This window comes from Salvelinus fontinalis, chromosome 23 (assembly GCF_029448725.1).
Source record: "Salvelinus fontinalis isolate EN_2023a chromosome 23, ASM2944872v1, whole genome shotgun sequence".
In the NCBI taxonomy this organism is placed as follows: domain Eukaryota; kingdom Metazoa; phylum Chordata; class Actinopteri; order Salmoniformes; family Salmonidae; genus Salvelinus; species Salvelinus fontinalis.
This window is the reverse complement of record NC_074687.1, coordinates 4,336,973-4,361,013: the sequence shown is the minus strand read 5'-3', so window position 1 is coordinate 4,361,013 and position 24,041 is coordinate 4,336,973. Positions and strand designations below refer to the sequence as shown.

At 46.2% G+C, this 24,041-nt stretch overlaps 1 protein-coding gene across 6 annotated transcripts in view; it reads right to left on the bottom strand.

Moving 5' to 3' along the window:
- LOC129820741 (phospholipid-transporting ATPase IH-like) overlaps nucleotides 1-24,041 on the bottom strand; it is an 83,601-nt gene that overhangs the window by 52,395 nt on the left and 7,165 nt on the right. For all 6 annotated transcript variants that reach the window (XR_008754233.1, XR_008754235.1, XR_008754236.1 and 3 more), the window contains exon 2: nucleotides 73-195. Coding sequence is in view for 1 of the 6 variants with exons in the window: in XM_055877659.1 (XP_055733634.1) it covers nucleotides 73-195 (123 nt within the window). In the remaining 5 variants the exon portion in view is untranslated. The remainder of the gene's footprint in view (nucleotides 1-72; nucleotides 196-24,041) is intronic.

Below are 24,041 nucleotides of genomic sequence, written 5' to 3'. Positions count from 1 at the left end.
ATCAATTTGGTTTTCAGGGGTAGGTGATGCTGTTGTTATGCCAACTGCTTGGTTGCTGTGGAGCCTGCTCACCTTGGAAGAGACAATGCGGTTGTCGGGATAACGCTGAGGGATGTAGGCATCGGCCCCCAGCGGGGGTTCTTTGTGACCGATGTATACTGTCCGGCTGTCCACCCAGTACTCCTCCCCAGCACACTGTTAGAGAACGAGAGAGAACAGGAACATTTTACATCTGGCTATAAATTAGTAAGGAAATTATCTCAATAGAGAACATTTTTGTAATGTGTGCTACCTATATCCCCCCAGTAGAATCCCCATACCTTAACAACGACAGCTTCTCCATTCTAGAAGGGGAGATCAACCATTTCCAGGCCCAGGGACATGCACTAGCCTGTGGTGCCCTAATTGCCAGAACTGGACAAGAACCTGACACCCTCAGCACACAGGGGGACAAACACCTACCTGGAGGTGACATCATTCCCTCCTCCATATACCCCTTAGACACAACATTACTCTCTCTAGGCGTTACTCTGGACCCTGATCTCTCCTTTGACAAACATATCAAGACTGTTTCAAGGACAGCATTTCCCCCCCCCCCCATCTATCTAACATTGCAAAAATCTGAAATTTTATGTCCAAAAATTATGCAGAAAAATTAATCCATGCTTTTGTCACTTCTAGGTCAGACTACTGCAATGCTCTACTTACCGGCTACCCAGATAAAGCACTAAATAAACTTCAGTTAGTGCTAAATACGGCTGCTAGAATCCGCACTAGAACCAAAAAATCTGACCATATTACTCCAGTGCTAGCCTCCCTACACTGGTTTCCTGTTAAGGCAAGGGCTGATTTCAAGGTTTTACTGCTGACCTACAAAGCATTACATGGGCTTGCTCCTACCTATCTTTACGATTGGGTCCTGCCGTACATACCTACACGTACGCTACGGTCACAAGACGCAGGCCTCCTAATTGTCCCTAGAATTTCTAAGCAAACAGCAGGAGGCAGGGCTTTCTCCTATAGATCTCCATTTTTATGCCTACCCATGTGAAAAACGCAGACTCGGTCTCAACCTTTAAGTCTTTATTGAAGACTCATCTCTTCAGTAGGTCCTATGATTGAGTGTAGTCTGGCCCAGGAGTGTGAAGGTGAATGGAAAGGCACTGGAGCAACGAACCGCCCTTGCTGTCGCTGCCTGGCCGGTTCCCCTCTCTCCATTGGGATTCTCTGCCTCTAACCTTATTACAGGGGCCGAGTCACTGGCTTACTGGTGCTCTTCCATGCCGTCCCTAGGAGGGGTGCGTCACTTGAGTGGGTTGAGTCACTGACGTGATCTTCCTGTCTGGGTTGGCACCCCCTCTTGGGTTGTGCCGTGGCGGAGATCTTTGTGGGCTATACTCGGCCTTGTCTCAGGATGGTAAGTTGGTGGTTAAAGATATCCCTCTAGTGGTGTGGGGGCTGTGCTTTGGCAAAGTGGGTGGGGTTATATCATGTCTGTTTGGCCCTGTCCGGGGGTATCATCGGATGTGGCCACAGTGTCTCCTGACCCCTCCTGTCTCAGCCTCCACTATTTATGCTGCAGTAGTTTATGTGTCGGGGGCTAGGGTTAGTCTGTTATATCTGGAGTATTTCTCCTGTCTTATCCGGTGTCCTGTGTGAATTTAAGTATGCTCTCTCTAATTCTCTCTTTCTTTCTCTCTCTCGGAGGACCTGAGCCCTAGGACCATGCCTCAGGACAACCTGGCATGATGACTCCTTGCTGTCCCCAGTCCACCTGGTTGTGCTGCTGCTCCAGTTTCAACTGTTCTGCCTGCGGCTATGGAACCCTGACCTGTTCACCGGACGTGTTACCTGTCCCAGACCTGCTGTTTTCAACTCTCTAGAGACAGCAGGAGCGGTAGAGATACTCTCAATGATCGGCTATGAAAAGCCAACTGACATTTACTCCTGAGGTGCTGACCTGTTGCACCTTCGACAACTACTGTGATTATTATTATTTGACCATGCTGGTCATTTATGAACATTTGAACATCTTGGCCATGTTCCGTTATAATCTCCACCCGGCACAGCCAGAAGAGGACTGGCCACCCCTCATAGCCTGGTTCCTCTCTAGGTTTCTTCCTAGGTTTTGGCCTTTCTAGGGAGTTTTTCCTAGCCACCGGGCTTCTACACCTGCATTGCTTGCTGTTTGGGGTGTTAGGCTGGGTTTCTGTACAGCACTTTGAGATATCAGCTGATGTAAGAAGGGCTATATAAATATCGTTGATTTGATTAGAACATCACCATCAAAAACGGGTCACAACTCCTGCATCTCTGTTGGATGCTGGGTAGGTACATAGTCAATGGTAAGCTTCGAGGGGACTCCTACGGTAGGTACACATATAGCTCATCTCTTGGCAGTAGTACTGTAGACTACATTATCACTAGGGATGCACGATATATCGGTGAACATATCGGAATCGGACAATATTAGCTAAAAATTGGCCCGATGTCTAGTTTAACACCGATGTCAAAGCTACCGTGCATACCTATATAACGTAGGTACATGATGCAATGACGCCATGTAAAGTTTTGCGCTACACGTGCAACATAGCGTTCCTAACCTGGCCCACAATGTCTGCTGTGTGGATCGAGCAGTCAACAAGTCGAGCAGTCATTTGAAAGAGTAAGAACATTTCAGCGAGACAACTCAAAAGGTGAAATCCATTAAAGCCAAGATAATGGAATTCATTGCCTTTGACAATCAACCGTACTCTGTTGTGGGTGATGTTGGCAATCGCCGACTGGTCGAGCAGTTTTTCAGATGTTGCAATACCGGAGTTACACAGTATTAGCGTCACTGCTATTAGTTTCATGACATACTATGGAACGCCGTTTGGGTATTTGCGTGTCAAAAAAGATACAGTAGCACTGTCATAGCACTGTCAAAGCTGTACAAAAAAGTCTGCAAACAAGCAAACACCGGCCACGAACGATGTGTTTACAATACCGCGTTGGTAATAAAGCATCATTTGTTCAACCACAACTTCTGGGGTACCTAGCTTTAGCTTGGTACCTAGCTAGCACAAATACAACCAGCCTGAAAACAATGACCAGTAGAAACTGCAGTCATTTTCATTTTTCTTAGCAATGATTTAGGAATCCTTGTGAGTAAGTATTAGCTTGTTTGCCACTTGTTGTTCGCTTATTGAAATTGAACTTTCAGTTCCTGAAAATAAATAGCCTAATAACCCTGTTGCCCAAAGCTAATGTTATAAGCAGCCAGCTAGCTTCATCTGGCTAGTGAGGCTCGATCGGACCTGTTTATGTGTTGTGAAGCTAGCCACAATAAGGATTAGACACAATAGTGGAATTTGCGGTTTGCCTTCAAAATAAAAGTATGTCACTGACAGTGATGCAAATGAATACAAACAGTATAATTTTTATTTTGAAGGCTAACCGCAAAGTCCACTATTGTGGCTAACCCTTATTGTGGCTAGCTTCACATAGATGGGTCCGACCACCATTAATCAAATTAGAACAGTTTTATAAATTAGGGTTATTTTAGATGACACCTAGCTACTGAAACCGATTATGTCATTTTGCTATGTTTTTGGGGAAGAACATTGTTTGCATCCATGAGCTAGCTAGCTTTTTTTATGACCAGCACTGCAGGTGCCCGAGACAACTTCACCAGCATCATAGCATACGTATCGATGAATCGTTGTGACATATGAAATACGAGTGATATTGTAATCAATGTGTAATAACTACGTTAAAAAATGATGAATGCGTTATATTATTATGTGACGTGCAGTCATATTCAGGTCCTGATTGGTCAACAAGCTTATCTGACGTGTCAAATAGTGTTATTTGACGTGTATCTTTTTTGACACGCAAAGACCCAAACGGCGTTCCATAGAAATCCTGGTTGAGAATGAAACGACTGAACAAAACAATGAAACAGCACAGCAAGTAAGTGAAGAAATAAGTTTTGATTATGTTTTACTGGCAATGGGGACATACCTAAATGCCAACAAAATAACTTTTTGGTCAGTACGGTGTGTGTGTAACATTTATTTAACTTGGCAAGTCAGTTATGAACAAATTCTTATTTACAATGACGGCCCGGAGGACGCTGGGCCAATTGTGCACCACCCTATGGGACTCCCAATCACAGCCAGATGTGATACAGCATGGATTCGAACCAGGGACTGTAGTGACGCCTCTTGCACTGAGATGCAGTGCCTTAGACTGCTGCGTCCATGTGTGTGTTAACTATTTAACTGTACTAGAATGCTTAAAAGGACGCTAAAATGTTAGATGTCGGTTATCGGTATCGTTTCTTTTACAAGGTAAATGTCGGATATCGGTATCTACCAAAAATGTCATATCGGTACATCACTAATTATCACTAACCTCAACCCAGTCTCTCAGAGCGTTCACAGTTAGTTCACTGACACCCCTATCAGATCACAGCAAAATCACAGTCTACTTGAACAGAGCTTTGCTCTGAACGTGTTCTCAATTTGCCTACCTGGTTAAATAAAGGTGAAATAAAAAATAAAATAAATAAATAAATAAAAATGAGGCATCAAAGACAAAGGAGCTGAATAATATTAAGAAATGCTATAGAAGGAAGGAAAGTAGTGTGGAAATCTACCAAAAAACAATTAGGCAACAACAAATGCAATCACTTCTAGACAACTTCCTGAACAAAATGTTTCACTGTAATAGTGAAGGTGTAAACAGCTTCCCTATCAAATCAAAATATTTCAAGCAGACAACCTAAGAACATTAACAACAATGACAAATGGTTTGAAATTGAGAAACCTATCTAACCAAAACATAGAGACCCAGAAAACCTTCACCATGGTGAATCACTAAAACAATACAGGTCTACACTACGGAAAAAGAAGGAACAGTACGTCAGAAATCAGCTCAATGTAATTGAATAATCCATAGACTCGAACCACTTCTGGGAAAATTGGAAAACACCAAACAACAACAGGAAGAGTTATCTATCCAAAACAGAGATGTATGGATAAACCACTTCTCCAATCTTTTTGGCCCTATAACAAGGAACAAATTGCAAAAACATATACATGATCAAATACCAATCTTAGAATAACCTATTAAAGACTACCAGAACCCACTGGATTCTCTAATTACATTGAATGAACTACAGGACAAAATACAAACCCTCCAACCCCAAAAGGCATGTGGTGTTGATGGTATCCTAAATTAAATTATAAAATATACACATACCAAATTCCAATTGGCTATACTTAAACTATTTAACATCATCCTTCGCTCTGGCATCTTCCCCAATATTTGGAACCAAGGACTGATCACTCCAATACACAAAAGTGGAGACAAATTTGACCCCAATAACTACCGTGGGATATGCGTCAACAGCAACCTTGGGAAAATCCTCTGTATTATCATTAACAGCAGACTCGTACATTTCCTCAGTGAAAACAATGTACTGAGCAAATGTCAAATTGGCTTTTTACCAAATTACCATACAACAGACCATGTATTCACCCTACACACCCTAATTGACAAACAAACAAACCAAAACAAAGGCAAGACTTCTCATGCTTTGTTGATTTAAAAAAAGCTTGACTCAATTTGGCATGAGGGCCTGCTATACAAATTGATGGAAAGTGGTGTTGAGGGAAAAATATACAACATTATAAAATCCATGTACACAAACAACAAGTGTGCTGTTAAAATAGGCAAAAACACACACATTTCTTCCCTCAAGGCCATGGGGTGAGACAGGGATAAAGCATAAGCCCCACCCTTTTCAACATATATATCAACGAATTGGCGAGTGCACAAGAACAGTCTGCAGCACCCGACCTCACCCTACTAGAATCTGATGTCAAATGTCAACTGTTTGACCTGGTGCTTCTGTCACCAACCAAGGAGGGCCTACAGCAGCACCTTGATATTCTGCACAGATTCTGCCAGACCTGGGCCTTGACAGTAAATCTCTGTAAGATATAAATAATGGTGTTCCAAAAAAGGTCCAGTAGCCAGGACCACAAATACAAATTCCATCTAGACACCGTTGCCCTTGAGCACACAAAAAAACTATACATACCTCGGCCTAAACATCAGCGCCACAGGTGACTTTCACAAAACTGTGAACAATCTGAGAGACAAGGCAAGAAGGGCATTCTATACCATCAAAAGGAACATAAAAGTTAACATACCAATTAGGATCTGGCTAAAAATACTTGAATCAGTTATAGAACTCATTGCCCTTTATGGTTGTGAGGTCTGGGGTCTGCTCACCAAACAACAAAATGGGACAAAAGAATTCTGCCGTTACCCGCTAATTATCAAAATCCAGAAAAGAGCTGTTAAATTCTACAACTACCTAAAAGGAAGTGCTTCCCAAACCTTCCATAACAAAGCCATCACCAACAGAGAAATTAACCTGGAGAAGAGCCCCCTAAGCAAGCTGGTCCTGGGTCTCTGTTCACAAACACATACAGACCCCACAGAGCCCCAGGACAGCAACACAATTAGACCCAACCAAATCATGAGAAATCAAAAAGATAATTACTTGACAAATTGGAAAGAATTGACAAAAAAACTGAGCAAACTACAATGCTATTTGGTCCTTAACAGAGAGTACACAGTGGCAGAATACCTGACCACTGTGACTGACCCAAAATGAAGGAAATCTTTGACTATGTACAGAGTCAGTGAGCATAGCCTTGCTATTGAGAAAGTCGACCGTAGGCAGACCTGGCTCTCAAGAGAAGACAGGTTATGTGCACACTGCCCACAAAATTATGTGGAAACTGAGCTGTACTTCCTAACCTCCTGCCAAATGTATGACAACATTAGAGACACATATTTACCTCAGATTACACAGACGCACAAAGATTTTTTTTAAATCCAATTTTGATAAACTCCCATATCTACTGGGTGAAATACCACAGTGTGCCGTCACAGCAGCAAGATTTGTGACCTGTTGCCACAAGAAAAGGTCAACCAGTGAAGAACAAACACAATTGTAAATACAACCCATATTTATACTTATTTATTTTCCCTTTTGTACTTTAACTACTTGCACATCGTTACAACACTGTATAATGACATAATATGACATTTGAAATGTCTTTTTTCTTTTGGAACTTTTGTAAGTTTAATGTTTACTGTACATTTTGTATTGTTTATTTCACTTTTTATTTTCTATTTCATTTGCTTTGGCAATGTAAACATATGTTAACCATGCCAATAAAGCACTTAAATTCATATTGAATTGAGAGAGAGAAAAAGCGAGCAAGAGAGAGCCAGAGAGACAGAGAGACAGAGAGACAGAGAGACAGAGCCAGAGAGCCAGAGAGCCAGAGAGCCAGAGAGCCAGAGAGCCAGAGAGCCAGAGAGCCAGAGAGCCAGAGAGACAGAGAGACAGAGAGACAGAGAGAAAGAGAGGGATAGACAGATACAGAGAGACAGAGAGACAGAGAGGGATAGACAGATACAGAGAGACAGAGAGACAGAGAGGGATAGACAGAGACAGAGAGACAGAGAGACAGAGAGGGATAGACAGAGACAGAGAGACAGAGAGACAAAGAGACAAAGAGACAGAGAGACAAAGAGACAAAGAGACAGAGAGACAGAGAGACAGAGAGACAGAGAGACAGAGAGACAGAGAGACAGACAGAGAGACAGAGAGACAGAGAGACAGAGAGAGAGAGAGAGAGGGATAGAGAAAGAAAGAGGGAGGAGGGTATAACAGGTTTAGTTCAGGATGTGAAATGAAAATGACCGTTCATATTGGACAAGTTCATGTTCAGCAGTACCTTGTCAGTTTCAAAACGTTTCCTCCTGTCTGATGTCTGATGCAAACCATTGCCTCAGATTGCAGCTGTGCCATTACCACAGAAATTTCAAAGAATACACAAGGTTGAATTCAAGCCAGATCTCAGGGTTGTGTATGTGTGTGTCTCAGTTTTAGGGGAGCAGATTATGTTTTTGTGCAGCAGCCCACACATCCTGTGATCTCTCCGCCACAGAGTGGGTTCTTCCTCCCTGGCCTGGCAGAGCCCTGCACACCGGGTGGCTCTGGAACTCTCTCCAGGAAGCAGATAAAGTCTCAAATGAAACAAAATACCGGAGACGGAAATAGAGAGCATTGTATTGCACATGACATTTGACACATTTACACCATGTTTTTCCATTTGGTGTTACAGAGTTTACAATTGTCTCTTATCACTGCAAACGCCCAGTGCTCCAGTCTGGATATTTAGCAGAATGTTCTGGTACCAATGCTGTCGTGTGTTAGTTAGCTCTAAGCTAACATTTCAGTCCCCCGACGGTGGTAAAACCTTCTGGAGAAATAAAATGTAACATTCCAATAACAAATACTAGAAAAAGCACCTCTGTAACTTTAGTCATCCTACCCGTGATGTCCTCTCCACTCACTGTTTCTCACAACATCTTGAATGTATTGACTGATATAAAGCAGCTGATCTGACTAACCAAAGGCAGCGTGAGAGCTCACATTTCTCTGCCATAGATTACATTCAATAATAGGTCAGAACATAGAATTAGGGCCTCCCGGGTGGCGCAGTGGTCTAGGGCACTGCATCGCAGTGCTAACTGCGCCACCAGTCTCTGGGTTCGCCCCCAGGCTCTGTCGCAGCCGGCCGCGACCGGGAGGTCCGTGGGGCGACGCACAATTGGGCTAGCGTCGTCCGGGTTAGGGAGGGTTTGGCCGGTAGGGGTTTCCTTGTCTTATCGCGCTCCAGCGACTCCTGTGGCGGGCTGGGCGCAGTGCGCGCTAGCCAAGGGGGCCAGGTGCACGGTGTTTCCTCCGACACATTGGTGCGGCTGGCTTCCGGGTTGGAGGCGCGCTGTGTTAAAGAAGCAGTGGCTTGGTTGGGTTGTGCCTCGGAGGACGCATGGCTTTCGACCTTCGTCTCTCCCGAGCCCGTACGGGAGTTGTAGCGTTGAGACAAGATAGTAATTACTAGCGATTGGATACCACGAAAATTGGGGAGAAAAGGGGATAAAAGAAAAAAAGAAAAAAAAGAACATTGGATGAAATCATAATAAGTTGATAAGGTGTAAAAATATGTTATGCTAATTGTGATACTGGATGCCATTACTGCCTCTGTGCTGTCTCTCTCCCAGGGGTAAAGTCCATGACAGCCCAGCCCAGGCTCATCAACAGGCATTTGGCAGACAGTTATAAATAGTCACTTAGCCCAACAGTGTCAGCCGACTTTGGCCCACTGAACAACAACAAAAACACATGAGGAATGCCATGACCCAGAGAGAGAGAGATAGGATAGAGTGAGAGAGAGAGGATAGAGAGTGAGAGAGCGAGAGAGATAGGATAGTTTAATTTCTCAGAGATCAAATTATATTTCAACAAAATAATGTTTCAGGAATGCTAATGTTATCTGTTTCTAACTACAGAAACAACTTCAGAACATGGTGGGTGTCATGGCTTGCTGAAATTACATGGAATGACCCTTGGGTAAGCTGATCCTACTGTAGATCTGATCCTACAGTAGATCTGATCCTAGATCTGGACAACTGGCTCCAGGAGGGGAGCTGGGACTGAGAATGTGGGTCGGGGTCTTATCTGATCGCTGCTGTGGTTTATCCCATCCATGTCACAACAGATTATGACAACATGACCTGTGGTAGGATCAGCGATGACGTAACACCATCTTTATATAGAGACAGACCTCTTTAGTTATTAATAAAACACATGAAAACAATATGTCGCCACACTGTCTCTGTCCGTAGGTCTCTTCTCATCAGCAGAAAAAGGGTAGGACGTGACGGTTTGATAGGGATCAAAACGGTTTACTGATCACACAGCTGCAGACTGTAAAGCTTTCCTTCTCTCACACAGTCACATTTACAGAACTGACAGGGAGGGGGTTGGAGAGGAAGGAAAGGGATGGGAATGGAGGCGTGGGGTGTGGGGGGAGATCCGTGGGTGGCTAGGAATCATTGTATTGGATTCCTCATTTCTTACTGTCATGTTTTGTCATTGATTATCATGTCTTGTCCCTGTGCTTCCCTTCTATTCGTTTCCCTCTGCTGGTCTTATTTGGTTCTTTCCCTCTTTCTATCCCTCTCTCTCCCCCTCCCTCTCTCCCTCTCTCTCTCTCTATCGTTCCGTTCCTGCTCCCAGCTGTTCCTCATTCTCCTAACTACCTCATTTACTCTTTCACACCTGTCCCCTATTTTGCCCTCTGATTAGAGTCCCTATTTCTCTCTCTGTTTTCCGCTTCTGTCCTTGTCGGATCCTTGTTTGATGTTTGCTGTTCTGTGTCCTTGTGCCGCCCTGTCGTGTTTTTGGAATAAAGACTCTGTTTCTGTTAAGTCGCTTTTGGGTCCTCATTCACCAGCATAACAGAAGGATCCGACCAGCAATGGACCCAGCGACTACGGATTCTCGCAACACTGCCATCGAGATCCAGGGAGCAATGCTCGGCAGACACGAGCAGGAATTGTCTGCTGCTCGTCATGCCGTTGAGACCCTGGCCGCTCAGGTCTCCAACCTCTCAGGACAGTTTCAGAGTTTTCGTCTCGTGCCACCTGCTACTTCCTGGTCTTCCGAGTCTCCGGAACCTAGGGTTAATAACCCACCATGTTACTCTGGGCAACCCACTGAGTGCCGCTCCTTTCTCACCCAGTGTGATATTGTGTTTTCTCTCCAGCCCAACACATACTCAAGAGAGAGCGCTCGGATTGCCTACGTCATATCACTCCTTACTGGTCGGGCTCGGGAGTGGGGCACAGCTATCTGGGAGGCAAGGGCTGAGTGTACTAACGATTATCAGAACTTTAAAGAGGAGATGATACGGGTTTTTGATCGTTCAGTTTTTGGGAAGGAGGCTTCCAGGGCCCTGGCTTTCCTATGTCAAGGTGATCGATCCATAACGGATTACTCTATAGAGTTTCGCACTCTTGCTGCCTCCAGTGACTGGAACGAGCCGGCGTTGCTCGCTCGTTTTCTGGAGGGACTCCACGCTGAGGTTAAAGATGAGATTCTCTCCCGGGAGGTTCCTTCCAGCGTGGACTCTTTGATTGCACTCGCCATCCGCATAGAACGACGGGTAGATCTTCGTCACCGAGCTCGTGGAGGAGAGCTCGCGTTAACGGTGTTTCCCCTCTCCGCATCTCAACCATCTCCTCCCACCGGCTCAGAGACTGAGCCCATGCAGCTGGGAGGTATTCGCATCTCGACTAAGGAGAGGGAACGGAGAATCACCAACCGCCTTTGCCTCTATTGCGGTTCTGCTGGACATTTTGTTATTTCATGTCCAGTAAAAGCCAGAGCTCATCAGTAAGCGGAGGGCTACTGGTGAGCGCAACTACTCAGGTCTCTCCATCAAGATCCTGTACTACCTTGTTGGTCCATCTACGCTGGTCTGGTTCGGCTGCTTCCTGCAGTGCCTTGATAGACTCTGGGGCTGAGGGTTGTTTTATGGACGAAGCATGGGCTCGGAAGCATGACATTCCTCTCAGACAGTTAGGGAAGCCCACGCCCATGTTCGCCTTAGATGGTAGTCTTCTCCCCAGTATCAGATGTGAGACACTACCTTTAACCCTCACTGTATCTGGTAACCACAGTGAGACCATTTCCTTTTTGATTTTTCGTTCACCTTTTACACCTGTTGTTTTGGGTCATCCCTGGCTAGTATGTCATAATCCTTCTATTAATTGGTCTAGTAATTCTATCCTATCCTGGAACGTTTCTTGTCATGTGAAGTGTTTAATGTCTGCTATCCCTCCTGTTTCTTCTGTCCCCTCTTCTCAGGAGGAACCTGGTGATTTGACAGGAGTGCCGGAGGAATATCATGATCTGCGCACGGTCTTCAGTCGGTCCAGAGCCAACTCCCTTCCTCCTCACCGGTCGTATGATTGTTGTATTGATCTCCTTCCGGGTACCACTCCCCCTCGGGGTAGACTATACTCTCTGTCGGCTCCCGAACGTAAGGCTCTCGAGGATTATCTGTCTGTTTCTCTCGACGCCGGTACCGTGGTGCCTTCTTCCTCTCCCGCCGGAGCGGGGTTTTTTTTTGTTAAGAAGAAGGACGGTACTCTGCGCCCCTGCGTGGATTATCGAGGGCTGAATGACATAACGGTTAAGAATCGTTATCCGCTTCCCCTTATGTCGTCAGCCTTCGAGATTCTGCAGGGAGCCAGGTTCTTTACTAAGTTGGACCTTCGTAACGCTTACCATCTCGTGCGCATCAGGGAGGGGGACGAGTGGAAAACGGCGTTTAACACTCCGTTAGGTCATTTTGAATACCGGGTTCTGCCGTTCGGTCTCGCTAATGCTCCAGCTGTCTTTCAGGCATTAGTTAATGATGTACTGAGAGACATGTTGAACATCTTTGTTTTCGTTTACCTTGACGATATCCTGATTTTTTCACCGTCACTCGAGATTCATGTTCAGCACGTTCGACGTGTACTCCAGCGCCTTTTAGAGAATTGTCTCTACGTGAAGGCTGAGAAGTGCGCCTTTCATGTCTCCTCTGTCACATTTCTCGGTTCTGTTATTTCCGCTGAAGGCATTCAGATGGATCCCGCTAAGGTCCAGGCTGTCAGCGATTGGCCCGTTCCTAAGTCACGTGTCGAGTTGCAGCGCTTTCTCGGTTTCGCTAATTTCTATCGGCGTTTCATTCGTAATTTCGGTCAAGTGGCTGCTCCTCTCACAGCTCTGACTTCTGTCAAGACGTGCTTTAAGTGGTCCGGTTCCGCCCAGGGAGCTTTTGATCTCCTCAAGAAGCGTTTTACATCCGCTCCTATCCTTGTTACTCCTGACGTCACTAAACAATTTATTGTCGAGGTTGACGCTTCAGAGGTGGGCGTGGGAGCCATTCTGTCCCAGCGCTTCCATTCTGACGATAAGGTCCATCCTTGCGCTTATTTTTCTCATCGCCTGTCGTCATCGGAACGCAACTATGATGTGGGTAACCGCGAACTGCTCGCCATCCGCTTAGCCCTAGGCGAATGGCGATAGTGGTTGGAGGGGGCGACCGTCCCTTTTGTCGTTTGGACTGACCATAAGAACCTTGAGTACATCCGTTCTGCCAAACGACTTAATGCACGTCAAGCTCGTTGGGCGTTGTTTTTCGCTCGTTTCGAGTTCGTGATTTCTTATCGCCCGGGAAATAAGAACACCAAGCCTGATGCCTTATCCCGTCTCTTTGGTTCTTCTGTGGCTTCTACCGACCCCGAGGGGATTCTCCCTGAGGGGCGTGTTGTCGGGTTGACTGTCTGGGGAATTGAGAGACAGGTAAAGCAAGCGCTCACTCACACTGCGTCGCCGCGCGCTTGTCCTAGTAACCTTCTGTTCGTTCCTGTCTCTACTCGTCTGGCTGTTCTTCAGTGGGCTCACTCTGCCAAGTTAGCTGGCCACCCCGGCGTTCGGGGTACGCTTGCTTCTATTCGCCAGCGGTTTTGGTGGCCTACTCAGGAGCGTGACACGCGCCGTTTCGTGGCTGCTTGTTCGGACTGCGCGCAGACTAAGTCAGGTAACTCTCCTCCTGCCGGTCGTCTCAGACCGCTTCCCATTCCTTCTCGACCATGGTCTCACATCGCCTTAGACTTTATTACCGGTCTGCCTTCGTCTGCGGGGAAGACTGTGATTCTTACGGTTGTCGATAGGTTCTCTAAGGCGGCACATTTCATTCCCCTCGCTAAGCTTCCTTCCGCTAAGGAGACGGCACAAATCATCATTGAGAATGTGTTTAGAATTCATGGCCTCCCGTTAGACGCCGTTTCAGACAGAGGTCCGCAATTCACGTCACAGTTTTGGAGGGAGTTCTGTCGTTTGATTGGTGCTTCCGTCAGTCTCTCTTCCGGGTTTCATCCCCAGTCTAACGGTCAAGCAGAAAGGGCCAATCAGACGATTGGTCGCATATTACGCAGCCTTTCTTTTCGTAACCCTGCGTCTTGGGCAGAACAGCTCCCCTGGGCAGAATACGCTCACAACTCGCTTCCTTCGTCTGCTACCGGGCTATCTCCGTTTCAGAGTAGTCTTGGGTACCAGCCTCCTCTGTTCTCGTCCCAGCTCGCCGAGTCCAGCGTTCCCTCCGCTCAGGTTTTTGTCCAACGTTGTGAGCGCACCTGGAGGAGGGTCAGGTCTGCACTTTGCCGTTACAGGGCGCAGACTGTGAGAGCCGCCAATAAACGTAGGATTAAGAGTCCTAGGTATTGTCGCGGTCAGAGAGTGTGGCTTTCCACTCGTAACCTTCCCCTTACGACAGCTTCTCGCAAGTTGACTCCGCGGTTCATTGGTCCGTTCCGTGTCTCTCAGGTGGTCAATCCTGTCGCTGTGCGACTGCTTCTTCCGCGACATCTTCGTCGCGTCCACCCTGTCTTCCATGTCTCCTGTGTCAAGCCTTTTCTTCGCGCCCCCGTTCGTCTTCCCCCCCCCCCCCCCGTCCTTGTCGAGGGCGCACCTATTTACAGGGTACGGAAGATCATGGACATGCGTTCTCGGGGACGTGGTCACCAGTACTTAGTGGATTGGGAGGGTTACGGTCCTGAGGAGAGGAGTTGGGTTCCATCTCGGGACGTGCTGGACCGTTCGTTGGTTGATTTCCTCCGTTGCCGCCAGGGTTCCTCCTCGAGTGCGCCAGGAGGCGCTCGGTGAGTGGGGGGGTACTGTCATGTTTTGTCATTGATTATCATGTCTTGTCCCTGTGCTTCCCTTCTATTCGTTTCCCTCTGCTGGTCTTATTTGGTTCTTTCCCTCTTTCTATCCCTCTCTCTCCCCCTCCCTCTCTCCCTCTCTCGCTCTCTCTCTCTATCGTTCCGTTCCTGCTCCCAGCTGTTCCTCATTCTCCTAACTACCTCATTTACTCTTTCACACCTGTCCCCTATTTTGCCCTCTGATTAGAGTCCCTATTTCTCCCTCTGTTTTCCGCTTCTGTCCTTGTCGGATCCTTGTTTGATGTTTGCTGTTCTGTGTCCTTGTGCCGCCCTGTCGTGTTTTTGGAATAAAGACTCTGTTTCTGTTAAGTCGCTTTTGGGTCCTCATTTCACCAGCATAACACTTACTCCTTGTTAGGAAGAATTAGGGTCCAAATCAGATGTTCGGTACCAAACTCAGCCAAAAAAGAAACGTCCCTTTTTCAGGTCCGTGTCTTTCAAAGATCATTCATAAAAATCCAAATAACTTCACAGATCTTCACCGTAAAGGGTTTAAACACTGTTTCCCATGCTTGTTCAATGTACCATAAATAATTAATGAACATGCACCTGTGGAACGGCCGTTAAGACACTAACAGCTTACAGACGGAAGGCAATTAAGGTCACAGTTATGAAAACTAAGGACACTAAAGCGGCCTTTCTACTGACTCTGCCTTAGGCATGCTGCAAGGAGGCATGAGGACTGCAGATGTGGCCAGGGCAATAAATTGGAATGTCCGTTCTGTGAGACGCCTAAGACAGCACTACAGGGAGACAGGACGGACAGCTGATCGTCCTCGCAGTGGCAGACCACGTGTAACAACACCTGTACAGGATCGGTACATCCGAACATCACACCTGCGGGACAGGTACAGGATGGCAACAACAACTGCCCGAGTTACACCAGGAACGCACAATCCCTCCATCAGTGCTCAGACTGTCCACAATAGGCTGAGAGAGGCTGGACTGAGGGCTTGTAGGCCTGTTGTAAGGCAGGTCCTCACCAGACATCCCCGGCAACAACATTGCCTATGGGCACAAACCCACCGTCGCTGGACCAGACAGGACTGGCAAAAAGTGCTCTTCACTGACGAGTCGCGGTTTTGTCTCACCAGGGGTGATAGTCGGATTCGCGTTTATCGTCGAAGGAATGAGCGTTACACCGAGGCCTGTATTCTGGAGCGGATCGATTTGGAAGTGGAGGGTCCGTCATGGTCTGTGGCGGTGTGTCACAGCATCATCGGACTGAGCTTGTTGTCATTGCAGGCAATCTCAATGCTGTGCGTTACAGGGAAGGCATCCTCCTCCCTCATGTGGTACACTTCCTGCAGGCTCATCCTGACATGACCCTCCAGCATGACAATGCCACCAGCCATATTGCTCGTTCTGTGCGTGATTTCCTGTAAGACAGAATTGTCAGTGCTCTGCCATGGCCAGCGAAGAGCCCAGATCACAGTCCCATTGAGCACGTCTGGGACCTGTTGGATCGGAGGGTGAGGGCTAGGGCCATTCCCTCCAGAAATGTCCGGGAACTTGCAGGTGCCTTGGTGGAAGAGTGGGGTAACATCTCACAGCAAGAACTGGCAAATCTGGTGCAGTCCATGGGGAGGAGATGCACTGCAGTACTTAATGCAGCTGGTGGCCACACCAGATACTGACTGCTACTTTTGATTTTGACCCCCTCTTTGTTCAGGGACACATTTCTCCATTTCTGTTAGTGACATGTCTGTGGAAATTGTTCCGCTTATGTCTCAGTTGTTGAATCTTATGTTCATACAAATATTTACACATGTTAAGTTTGCTGAAAATAAACACAGTTGACAGTGAGAGGATGTTTCTTTTTTGCTGAGTTTATATTTATTGAAGATTATATGAATCCTATAAATAAAAAAAGGGCATTAATTCCTCAGAGATCAAATTATATTTCAGCAAAATACTGTTTCAGTACTGCTAATCTGCATACCACTGCTGGCTTGCTTCTGAAGCTAAGCAGGGTTGGTCCTGGTCAGTCCCTGGATGGGAGACCAGATGCTGCTGGAAGTGGTGTTGGAGGGCCAGTAGGAGGCACTCTTTCCTCTGGTCAAAAAAATAAATAAAAAATAAATAAAAAATATCCCAATGCCCCAGGGCAGTGATTGGGGACACTGCCCTGTGTAGGGTGCCGTCTTTCGGATGGGACGTTAAACGGGTGTCCTGACTCTCTGAGGTCGTTAAAGATCCCATGGCACTTATCGTAAGAGTAGGGGTGTTAACCCCGGTGTCCTGGCTAAATTCCCAATCTGGCCCTCAAACCATCATGGTCACCTAATAATCCCCAGTTTACAATTGGCTCATTCATCCCCCTCCTCTCCCCTGTAACTATTCCCCAGGTCGTTGCTGCAAATGAGAACGTGTTCTCAGTCAACTTACCTGGTAAAATAACGGTAAAATAAATAAATAAAATAAATTTAACTACAGCAACGATTTCAGAACAATCTGATATGGTGGGTGTCAAAATCCTCTTTCTTGTTCTTTTTAAGGTGGAATGACTCCCTTCCTTAAATCCTTACCTAAATTATTAAAGGACAAAACAGGACATGGATCAGCATCAACAGAAGCTTTCAGCCTCCAACTCCTCCCTCCTATTCCACCTCCCCACCCCACTTCTCCAATCTCCTCCTCTATCCCACCCCACTTCTCCAATCTCCTCCTCTATCCCACCCCACTTCTCCAATCTCCTCCTCTATCCCACCCCACTTCTCCAATCTCCTCCTCTATCCCACCCCACTTCTCCAATCACCTCCTCTATCCCACCCCACTTCTCCAATCACCTCCTCTATCCCACCCCACTTCTCCAATCGCCTCCTCTATCCCACTTCTCCAATCGCCTCCTCTATCCCACCCCACTTCTCCAATCTCCTCCTCTATCCCACCCCACTTCTCCAATCACCTCCTCTATCCCACCCCACTTCTCCAATCATCTCCTCTATCCCACTTCTCCAATCATCTCCTCTATCCCACTTCTCCAATCACCTCCTCTATCCCACTTCTCCAATCACCTCCTCTATCCCACTTCTCCAATCACCTCCTCTATCCCACTTCTCCAATCACCTCCTCTATCCCACCCCACTTCTCCAATCACCAGCCACCTTGATCCCAGTAGGGCTTCCATCCACCACAGCTGTTATCGTGTAATTAAGGTCCTCTCCACTCACCATTAACCCCCTTATTAAATGTGTGGCAGAGTCCTCTTCTGCTATCCCAGGGCTACCCCACGCTGCACTGAACTGCCACAGACGTTAAGCAGCTACCCTCATTAACTACCAGATGAAATATCCACTGTTCTGCTATGAGCCTCACCTTAATATAGTACTTTCATTACACACCAGTGTTATGGCACGCACACACACACACACACACACGCACGTTTATACGCACATTTATATGCAATCAGGATTTAGAATAGGTTTTAGAATCAGACACTGATTGACAGAGAGACAGAGAATAGCAAATGAAATGCTCAAAGACAGCAACATCGTGTCCATCTAAAAATGTGGTCGAACACTTCTACTGTGTATATGACTGGGAGAAACACGTCTGTCTATCTGTGTGTCTGTGTGTCTGTCTCTGAGCACCGATACCGCCACAGTTACAATCTCTGCGCCACACTCACGATGTCACCACTGATCTGTCATTAATCGTCATGGCAACACAGCAGGGAGCCACCAAAAAGTAGGAGAGACAAAAGCTGTGTCTTCAAAGAAGGAGTGTAGTAGTAGTAGTAGTACAGTAGTAGTAGTAGTAGTAGTAGTACATTAGTAGTAGTACAGTAGTAGTAGTAGTAGTAGCACATTAGTAGTAGTACAGTAGTAGTAGTAGTAGTAGTAGTAGCAGTAGTAGTAGTACAGTAGTAGTAGTAGTAGTAGTAGTACATTAGTAGTAGTAGTAGTAGTAGTAGTACATTAGTAGTAGTAGTAGTAGTAGTAGTACATTAGTAGTAGTACAGTACAGTAGTAGTAGTAGTAGTACAGTAGTAGTAGTAGTAGTAGTAGTACTGTAGTAGTACAGCACTAGTACAGTAGTAGTAGTACAGTAGTAGTACAGTAGTAGTATTACAACAGTAGTAGTAGTACCGTAGTAGTAGTAGTAGTACAGTAGTAGTAGTACCGTAGTAGTAGTAGTAGTACAGTAGTAGTAGTACCGTAGTAGTAGTAGTACAGTAGTAGCAGTAGTACAGTAGTAGCAGTAGTACAGTAGTAGTACAGTAGTAGTAGTAGTACAGCAGTAGTACAGTAGTAGTAGAGTAGTAGTAGTTGTACAGTAGTAGTACAACAGTAGTAGTAGTAGTAGTACAGTAGTAGTAGTACAGTAGTAGTAGAACAGTAGTAGTACAGTAGTAGTAGAACAGTAGTAGTAGAACAGTAGTAGTAGTAGTACAGTGGTACAGTACAGTAGTAGTAGTAGCAGTAGTAGTAGTACAGTAGTACAGTAGTAGTAGTAGTACAGTAGTAGTACAGTAGTAGTAGTAGTAGTACACTAGTACAGTAGTAGTACAGTAGTAGTACAGTAGTACAACCGTAGTAGTAGTACAGTAGTAGTACAACCGTAGTAGTACAACCGTAGTAGTAGTACAGTAGTAGTAGTACAGTAGTAGTAGTACAACCGTAGTAGTAGTACAGTAGTAGTAGTACAGTAGTAGTAGCACAGTAGTACAGTACAGTAGTAGTACAGTACAGTAGCACAGTAGTACAGTAGTAGTAGTAGTACAGTAGTAGTAGTAGTAGTAGTACAGTAGTAGTAGTACAGTAGTAGTAGTACAGTAGTAGTAGTACAGTAGTAGTAGTAGTAGTAGTAGAGTAGTAGTAGTAGTAGTAGTAGTAGTAGTAGTAGTAGTAGTAGTAGTAGTAGTACAGTAGTAGTACAATAGGACCTGATATTGACTTAATATGGAAACGGTCCCGTGTGGCTCAGTTGGTAGAGCATGGAGCTTGCAACGCCAGGGTTGTGGGTTCATTTCCCACGGGGGGACCAGGGTTCAATTCCCACGGGGGGACCAGGATGAATATGTATGAACTTTCCAATTTGTAAGTCGCTCTAGATAAGAGCGTCTGCTAAATGACTTAAATGTAAATGTAAATGAAAACAGGTCTACTTCTATGACAGGAGGGGGGAGAATGAGAGAGTGAGTAGACGTCTGTCCAGACAGACAGATCTGTTTCCACGATGACAGGAAACAGCACATAACATCAATGTAGACCTGCTATATAAACACCGTGCAGGACATAACATCAATGTAGACCTGCTATAAACACCAGGCATGACATAACATCAATGTAGACCTGCTATATAAACACCAGGCATGACATAACATCAATGTAGACCTGCTATAAACACCAGGCATGACATAACATCAATGTAGACCTGCTATATAAACACCAGGCATGACATAACATCAATGTAGACCTGCTGTATAAACACCATGCAGAACATAACATCAATGTAGACCTGCTATATAAACACTGTGCAGAACATAACATCAATGTAGACCTGCTATATAAACACCAGGCATGACATAACATCAATGTAGACCTGCTATATAAACACTGTGCAGGACATTACATCAATGTAGACCTGCTATATAAACACCGTGCAGGACATAACATCAATGTAGACCTGCTATATTAACACCAGGCATGACATAACATCAATGTAGACCTTTTTGAAGATGGCGTTGACTGACATGGCAGCTCTTCTTCTAGCTCCTAAGCAAATTTGCAGTATGTTTTTTGTGTGTGTTGATTCTTACATTATTAGCCGAGAATGTTTTTTGTGTTATAACATTCAGCCGGAAATAACTGTTGGATATCAGAGCGGTGGTAACTCACCACATATTCCAACCAGAAATACAACTTTCCCAATTTGGATTCTTTGTTCTTACCCCCCCAAGGCAATTGAACTTATCCCAGAGGTTGCTCCAAGACACCGCCGGCGGAGAAGAAGCATTCGGATTGGACTTCTAGTCCGACTAAGGAGGCGTGCACACCATCCTCCGCTTCTGAGTATATTACTAATGTTCAGTCCATGGACATAGTAGACGAGCTCAGGGCGAGGATCTCCTTCCAGAGAGACATCAGGGACTGAAACATACTCTGTTTCACAGAATCATGGCTCTCCCCGGATATATTTTCCCCGTCCATACAGCCAGCTGGGTTCTCAGTACATTGCACAGACAGCAATAAAGAACTCTCCGGGAAGAAGAAAGGAAGAGGTGTATATTTCATGATGAACTACTCATGGTGTGATTATGATAACATACAGAAACTCAAGTCTTTTTCTTCACCCAACCTAGAATACCTCACAATCAAATGCCAACCATATTACCTCGCATGAGAATTCTCTTCGGTTATAGCCTTATATATTCCCCCTCAAGCCGATACCACGATGGCCCTCAAGGAACTACACTGGACTTTGCGCAAACTGAAAACCCACATATCCTGATTTATTGTAGCTGGGGATTTAAACAAAGCAAATTTGAGGAAAACGCTACCGAAGTTCTATCAACAAATTGCCTGTAGTTCTTGTGCTTCAAAAACTCTTGATCATTGTTACTCTCCGTTCTGGGATGGCTACAAGGCCCTCCCCCACCCTCCCTTCGGCAAAACAGATCACAACATTCTGCTCCTCCCTTCCTATAGACAGAAACTCAAACAGGAAGTACCCGTGCTAAGGTCTATTCAACGCTGGTCTAACCAATCGGAATCCATGCTTCACGATTGTTTTGATCACGCAGAATAGGATATGTTCCGGGTTGCCTCTGAGAATAAAACTGACGTATACACAGACACCGTGATGGAGTTCATCACTGTGTAGGGGATGTTGTTCCCATCGTGACTATTAAAACCTACTCAAACCAAAAACCGTGGATAGATGTTAGCATTCGCGCAAAACTGAAAGCGCGAATCACGTCAAGGTGACTGGGAAAATGGTTGAATACAAACAGTGCAGTATTGCCCTCCGTAAGGCAATCAAACAAGCAAAACTTCAGTACAGAGACAAAGCGGAATTGCAATTCAACGGCTCAGACATGAGACGTATGTAGCAGGGACTCCAGACAATCACAGATTACAAAGGGGAAACCAGCCATATCGCGGACACCGACATTTTGCTCCCGGACAAGCTAAACATATCTTTGCCTGCTTTGAGGATAACACGGTGCTACCGACGCAGACTGCTACCAAAGACTGTGGACACGCGTTCTCCGTGGCCGACGTGAGTAATACATTTAAGCGTATTAACCCTCGCAAGACTGCCGGCACAGGCGGCATCCCTAGCCGCGTCCTCAGAGCATGCGCAGACCAGCTGGCTGGTGTGTTTACGGACATCTTCAATCTCCCCCTATCCCAGTCTGCTGTCCCCACTTCCTTCAAGATGTCCACCATTGTTTCTATACCCAAAATGACTATCGCCACATAGCACTCACTTCTGTCATCATGAAGTGCTTTGAGAGGCTAGCTTGGCCCCACTACCCTCTGTAGCGCCTTGCGGTCAGAGGCTGAGCAGTTGGGATACCAGGCAGTGATGCAACCAGTCAGGATGCTCTCAATGGTGAAGCTGTAGAACCTGAGGTTCTACACCATTGTCTTGATCACGGTGAGAGAAAGGTTGTTGTCATGGCACCACACAACCAGGTCTCTGACCTCCTCCCTATAGGCTGTCTTGTCGGTGATCAGGCCTACCACTGTTGTGTCATTGGCAAATTTAATGATGGTGTTGTAGTCATGCCTGCCCGTGCAGTCATGAGTGAAAAGGGAGTAGAGGAGGGGACTGAGCACGCACCCCTGAGGGGCCCCTGTGTTCAGGATCAGCGTGGCGGATGTGTTGTTACCTACCCTTACCACCTTGGGGCGGCCCGTCAGGAAGTCCAGGATCCAGTTGCAGAGGGAGGTGTTTAGTCCCAGGGTCCTTAGCTTATTGATGAGCTTTGAGGGCACTATGGTGTTGAACGCTGAGCTGTAGTCAATGAATAGCATTCTCACATAGGTGTTCCTTTGTCCAGGTGGGAAAGGGCAGTGTGGAGTGCAATAGAATACATCATCTGTGGATCTGTTGGGGCGGTATGCAAATTGGAGTGGGTCCAGGGTTTCTGGGATGATGGTGTTGATGTGAGCCATGACCAGCCTTTCAAAGCACTTCATGGCTACAGACGTGAGTGCTACGGGTTGGTAGTCATTTAGGCAGGTTACCGTAGTGTTCTTCGGCACAGGGACTCACTAGTCGGCTACCAGCCAGTTACTCAACCGTGCACCTTAGAGGCTGCTGCCCTATGTACATAGACATGATATCACTGGTCACTTTAATAATGAAACACTTTCCATTTTAATTATGTTTACATACTGTTTTACTAATTTCATATGTATATACTGTATTCTATTGTATTTTAGTCAATGCCACTCCGACATTGCCTGTCCTAATATTTATACATTTGTTAATTCCATTATTTTACTTTTAGATTTGTGTCTCTGTGTCCGTATCCCACTGTCCATCTCCCGCTGTCTCTCAATTCAATTGAAGACGCTTTATTGGCATGGGAAATATATGTTTACATTGCCAAAGCAAGTGAAATGGACAAAAAACAAAAAATGTACAGCATCCCCCATCCAGCAAAATACCAGGAGTAAAACAGATAGCGAACAGAACCAGGGAGAATACTCATTTGGTATAGAGCAGACCTAAATCACTCTATTAAATTAATCAAAACATTTTACATTTCACTTGAAATTTTTAATGAAATTATCTCAAAAGCCTGGCCACAGCTGTAAAGCTGTAAATTATCTCAACAGCCTGGCCACAGCTGTAAAGTAAATAGATGCCACACTAAACAAAACAAAGCCTCTGCACTCCTCCTCTCCACCACTCTTCCTCTCACCCTCTCCACCACTCCTCCTCGCACCGCATCCACCACTCCTCCTCGCACCCCATCCACCACTCCTCCTCGCACCCCATCCACCACTCCTCCTCTCACCCTCTCCACCACTCCTCCTCACACCCCATCCACCACTCCTCCTCTCACCCTCTCCACCACTCCTCCTCACACCCCATCCACCACTCCTCCTCTCACCCCATCCACCACTCCTCCTCGCACCCCATCCACCACTCCTCCTCGCACCCCATCCACCACTCCTCCTCACACCCCATCCACCACTCCTCCTCTCACCCTCTCCACCACTCCTCCTCTCACCCCATCCACCACTCCTCCTCACACCCCATCCACCACTCCTCCTCACACCCCATCCACCACTCCTCCTCGCACCCTCTCCACCACTCCTCCTCGCACCCCATCCACCACTCCTCCTCACCACTCCTCCTCGCACCCTCTCCACCACTCC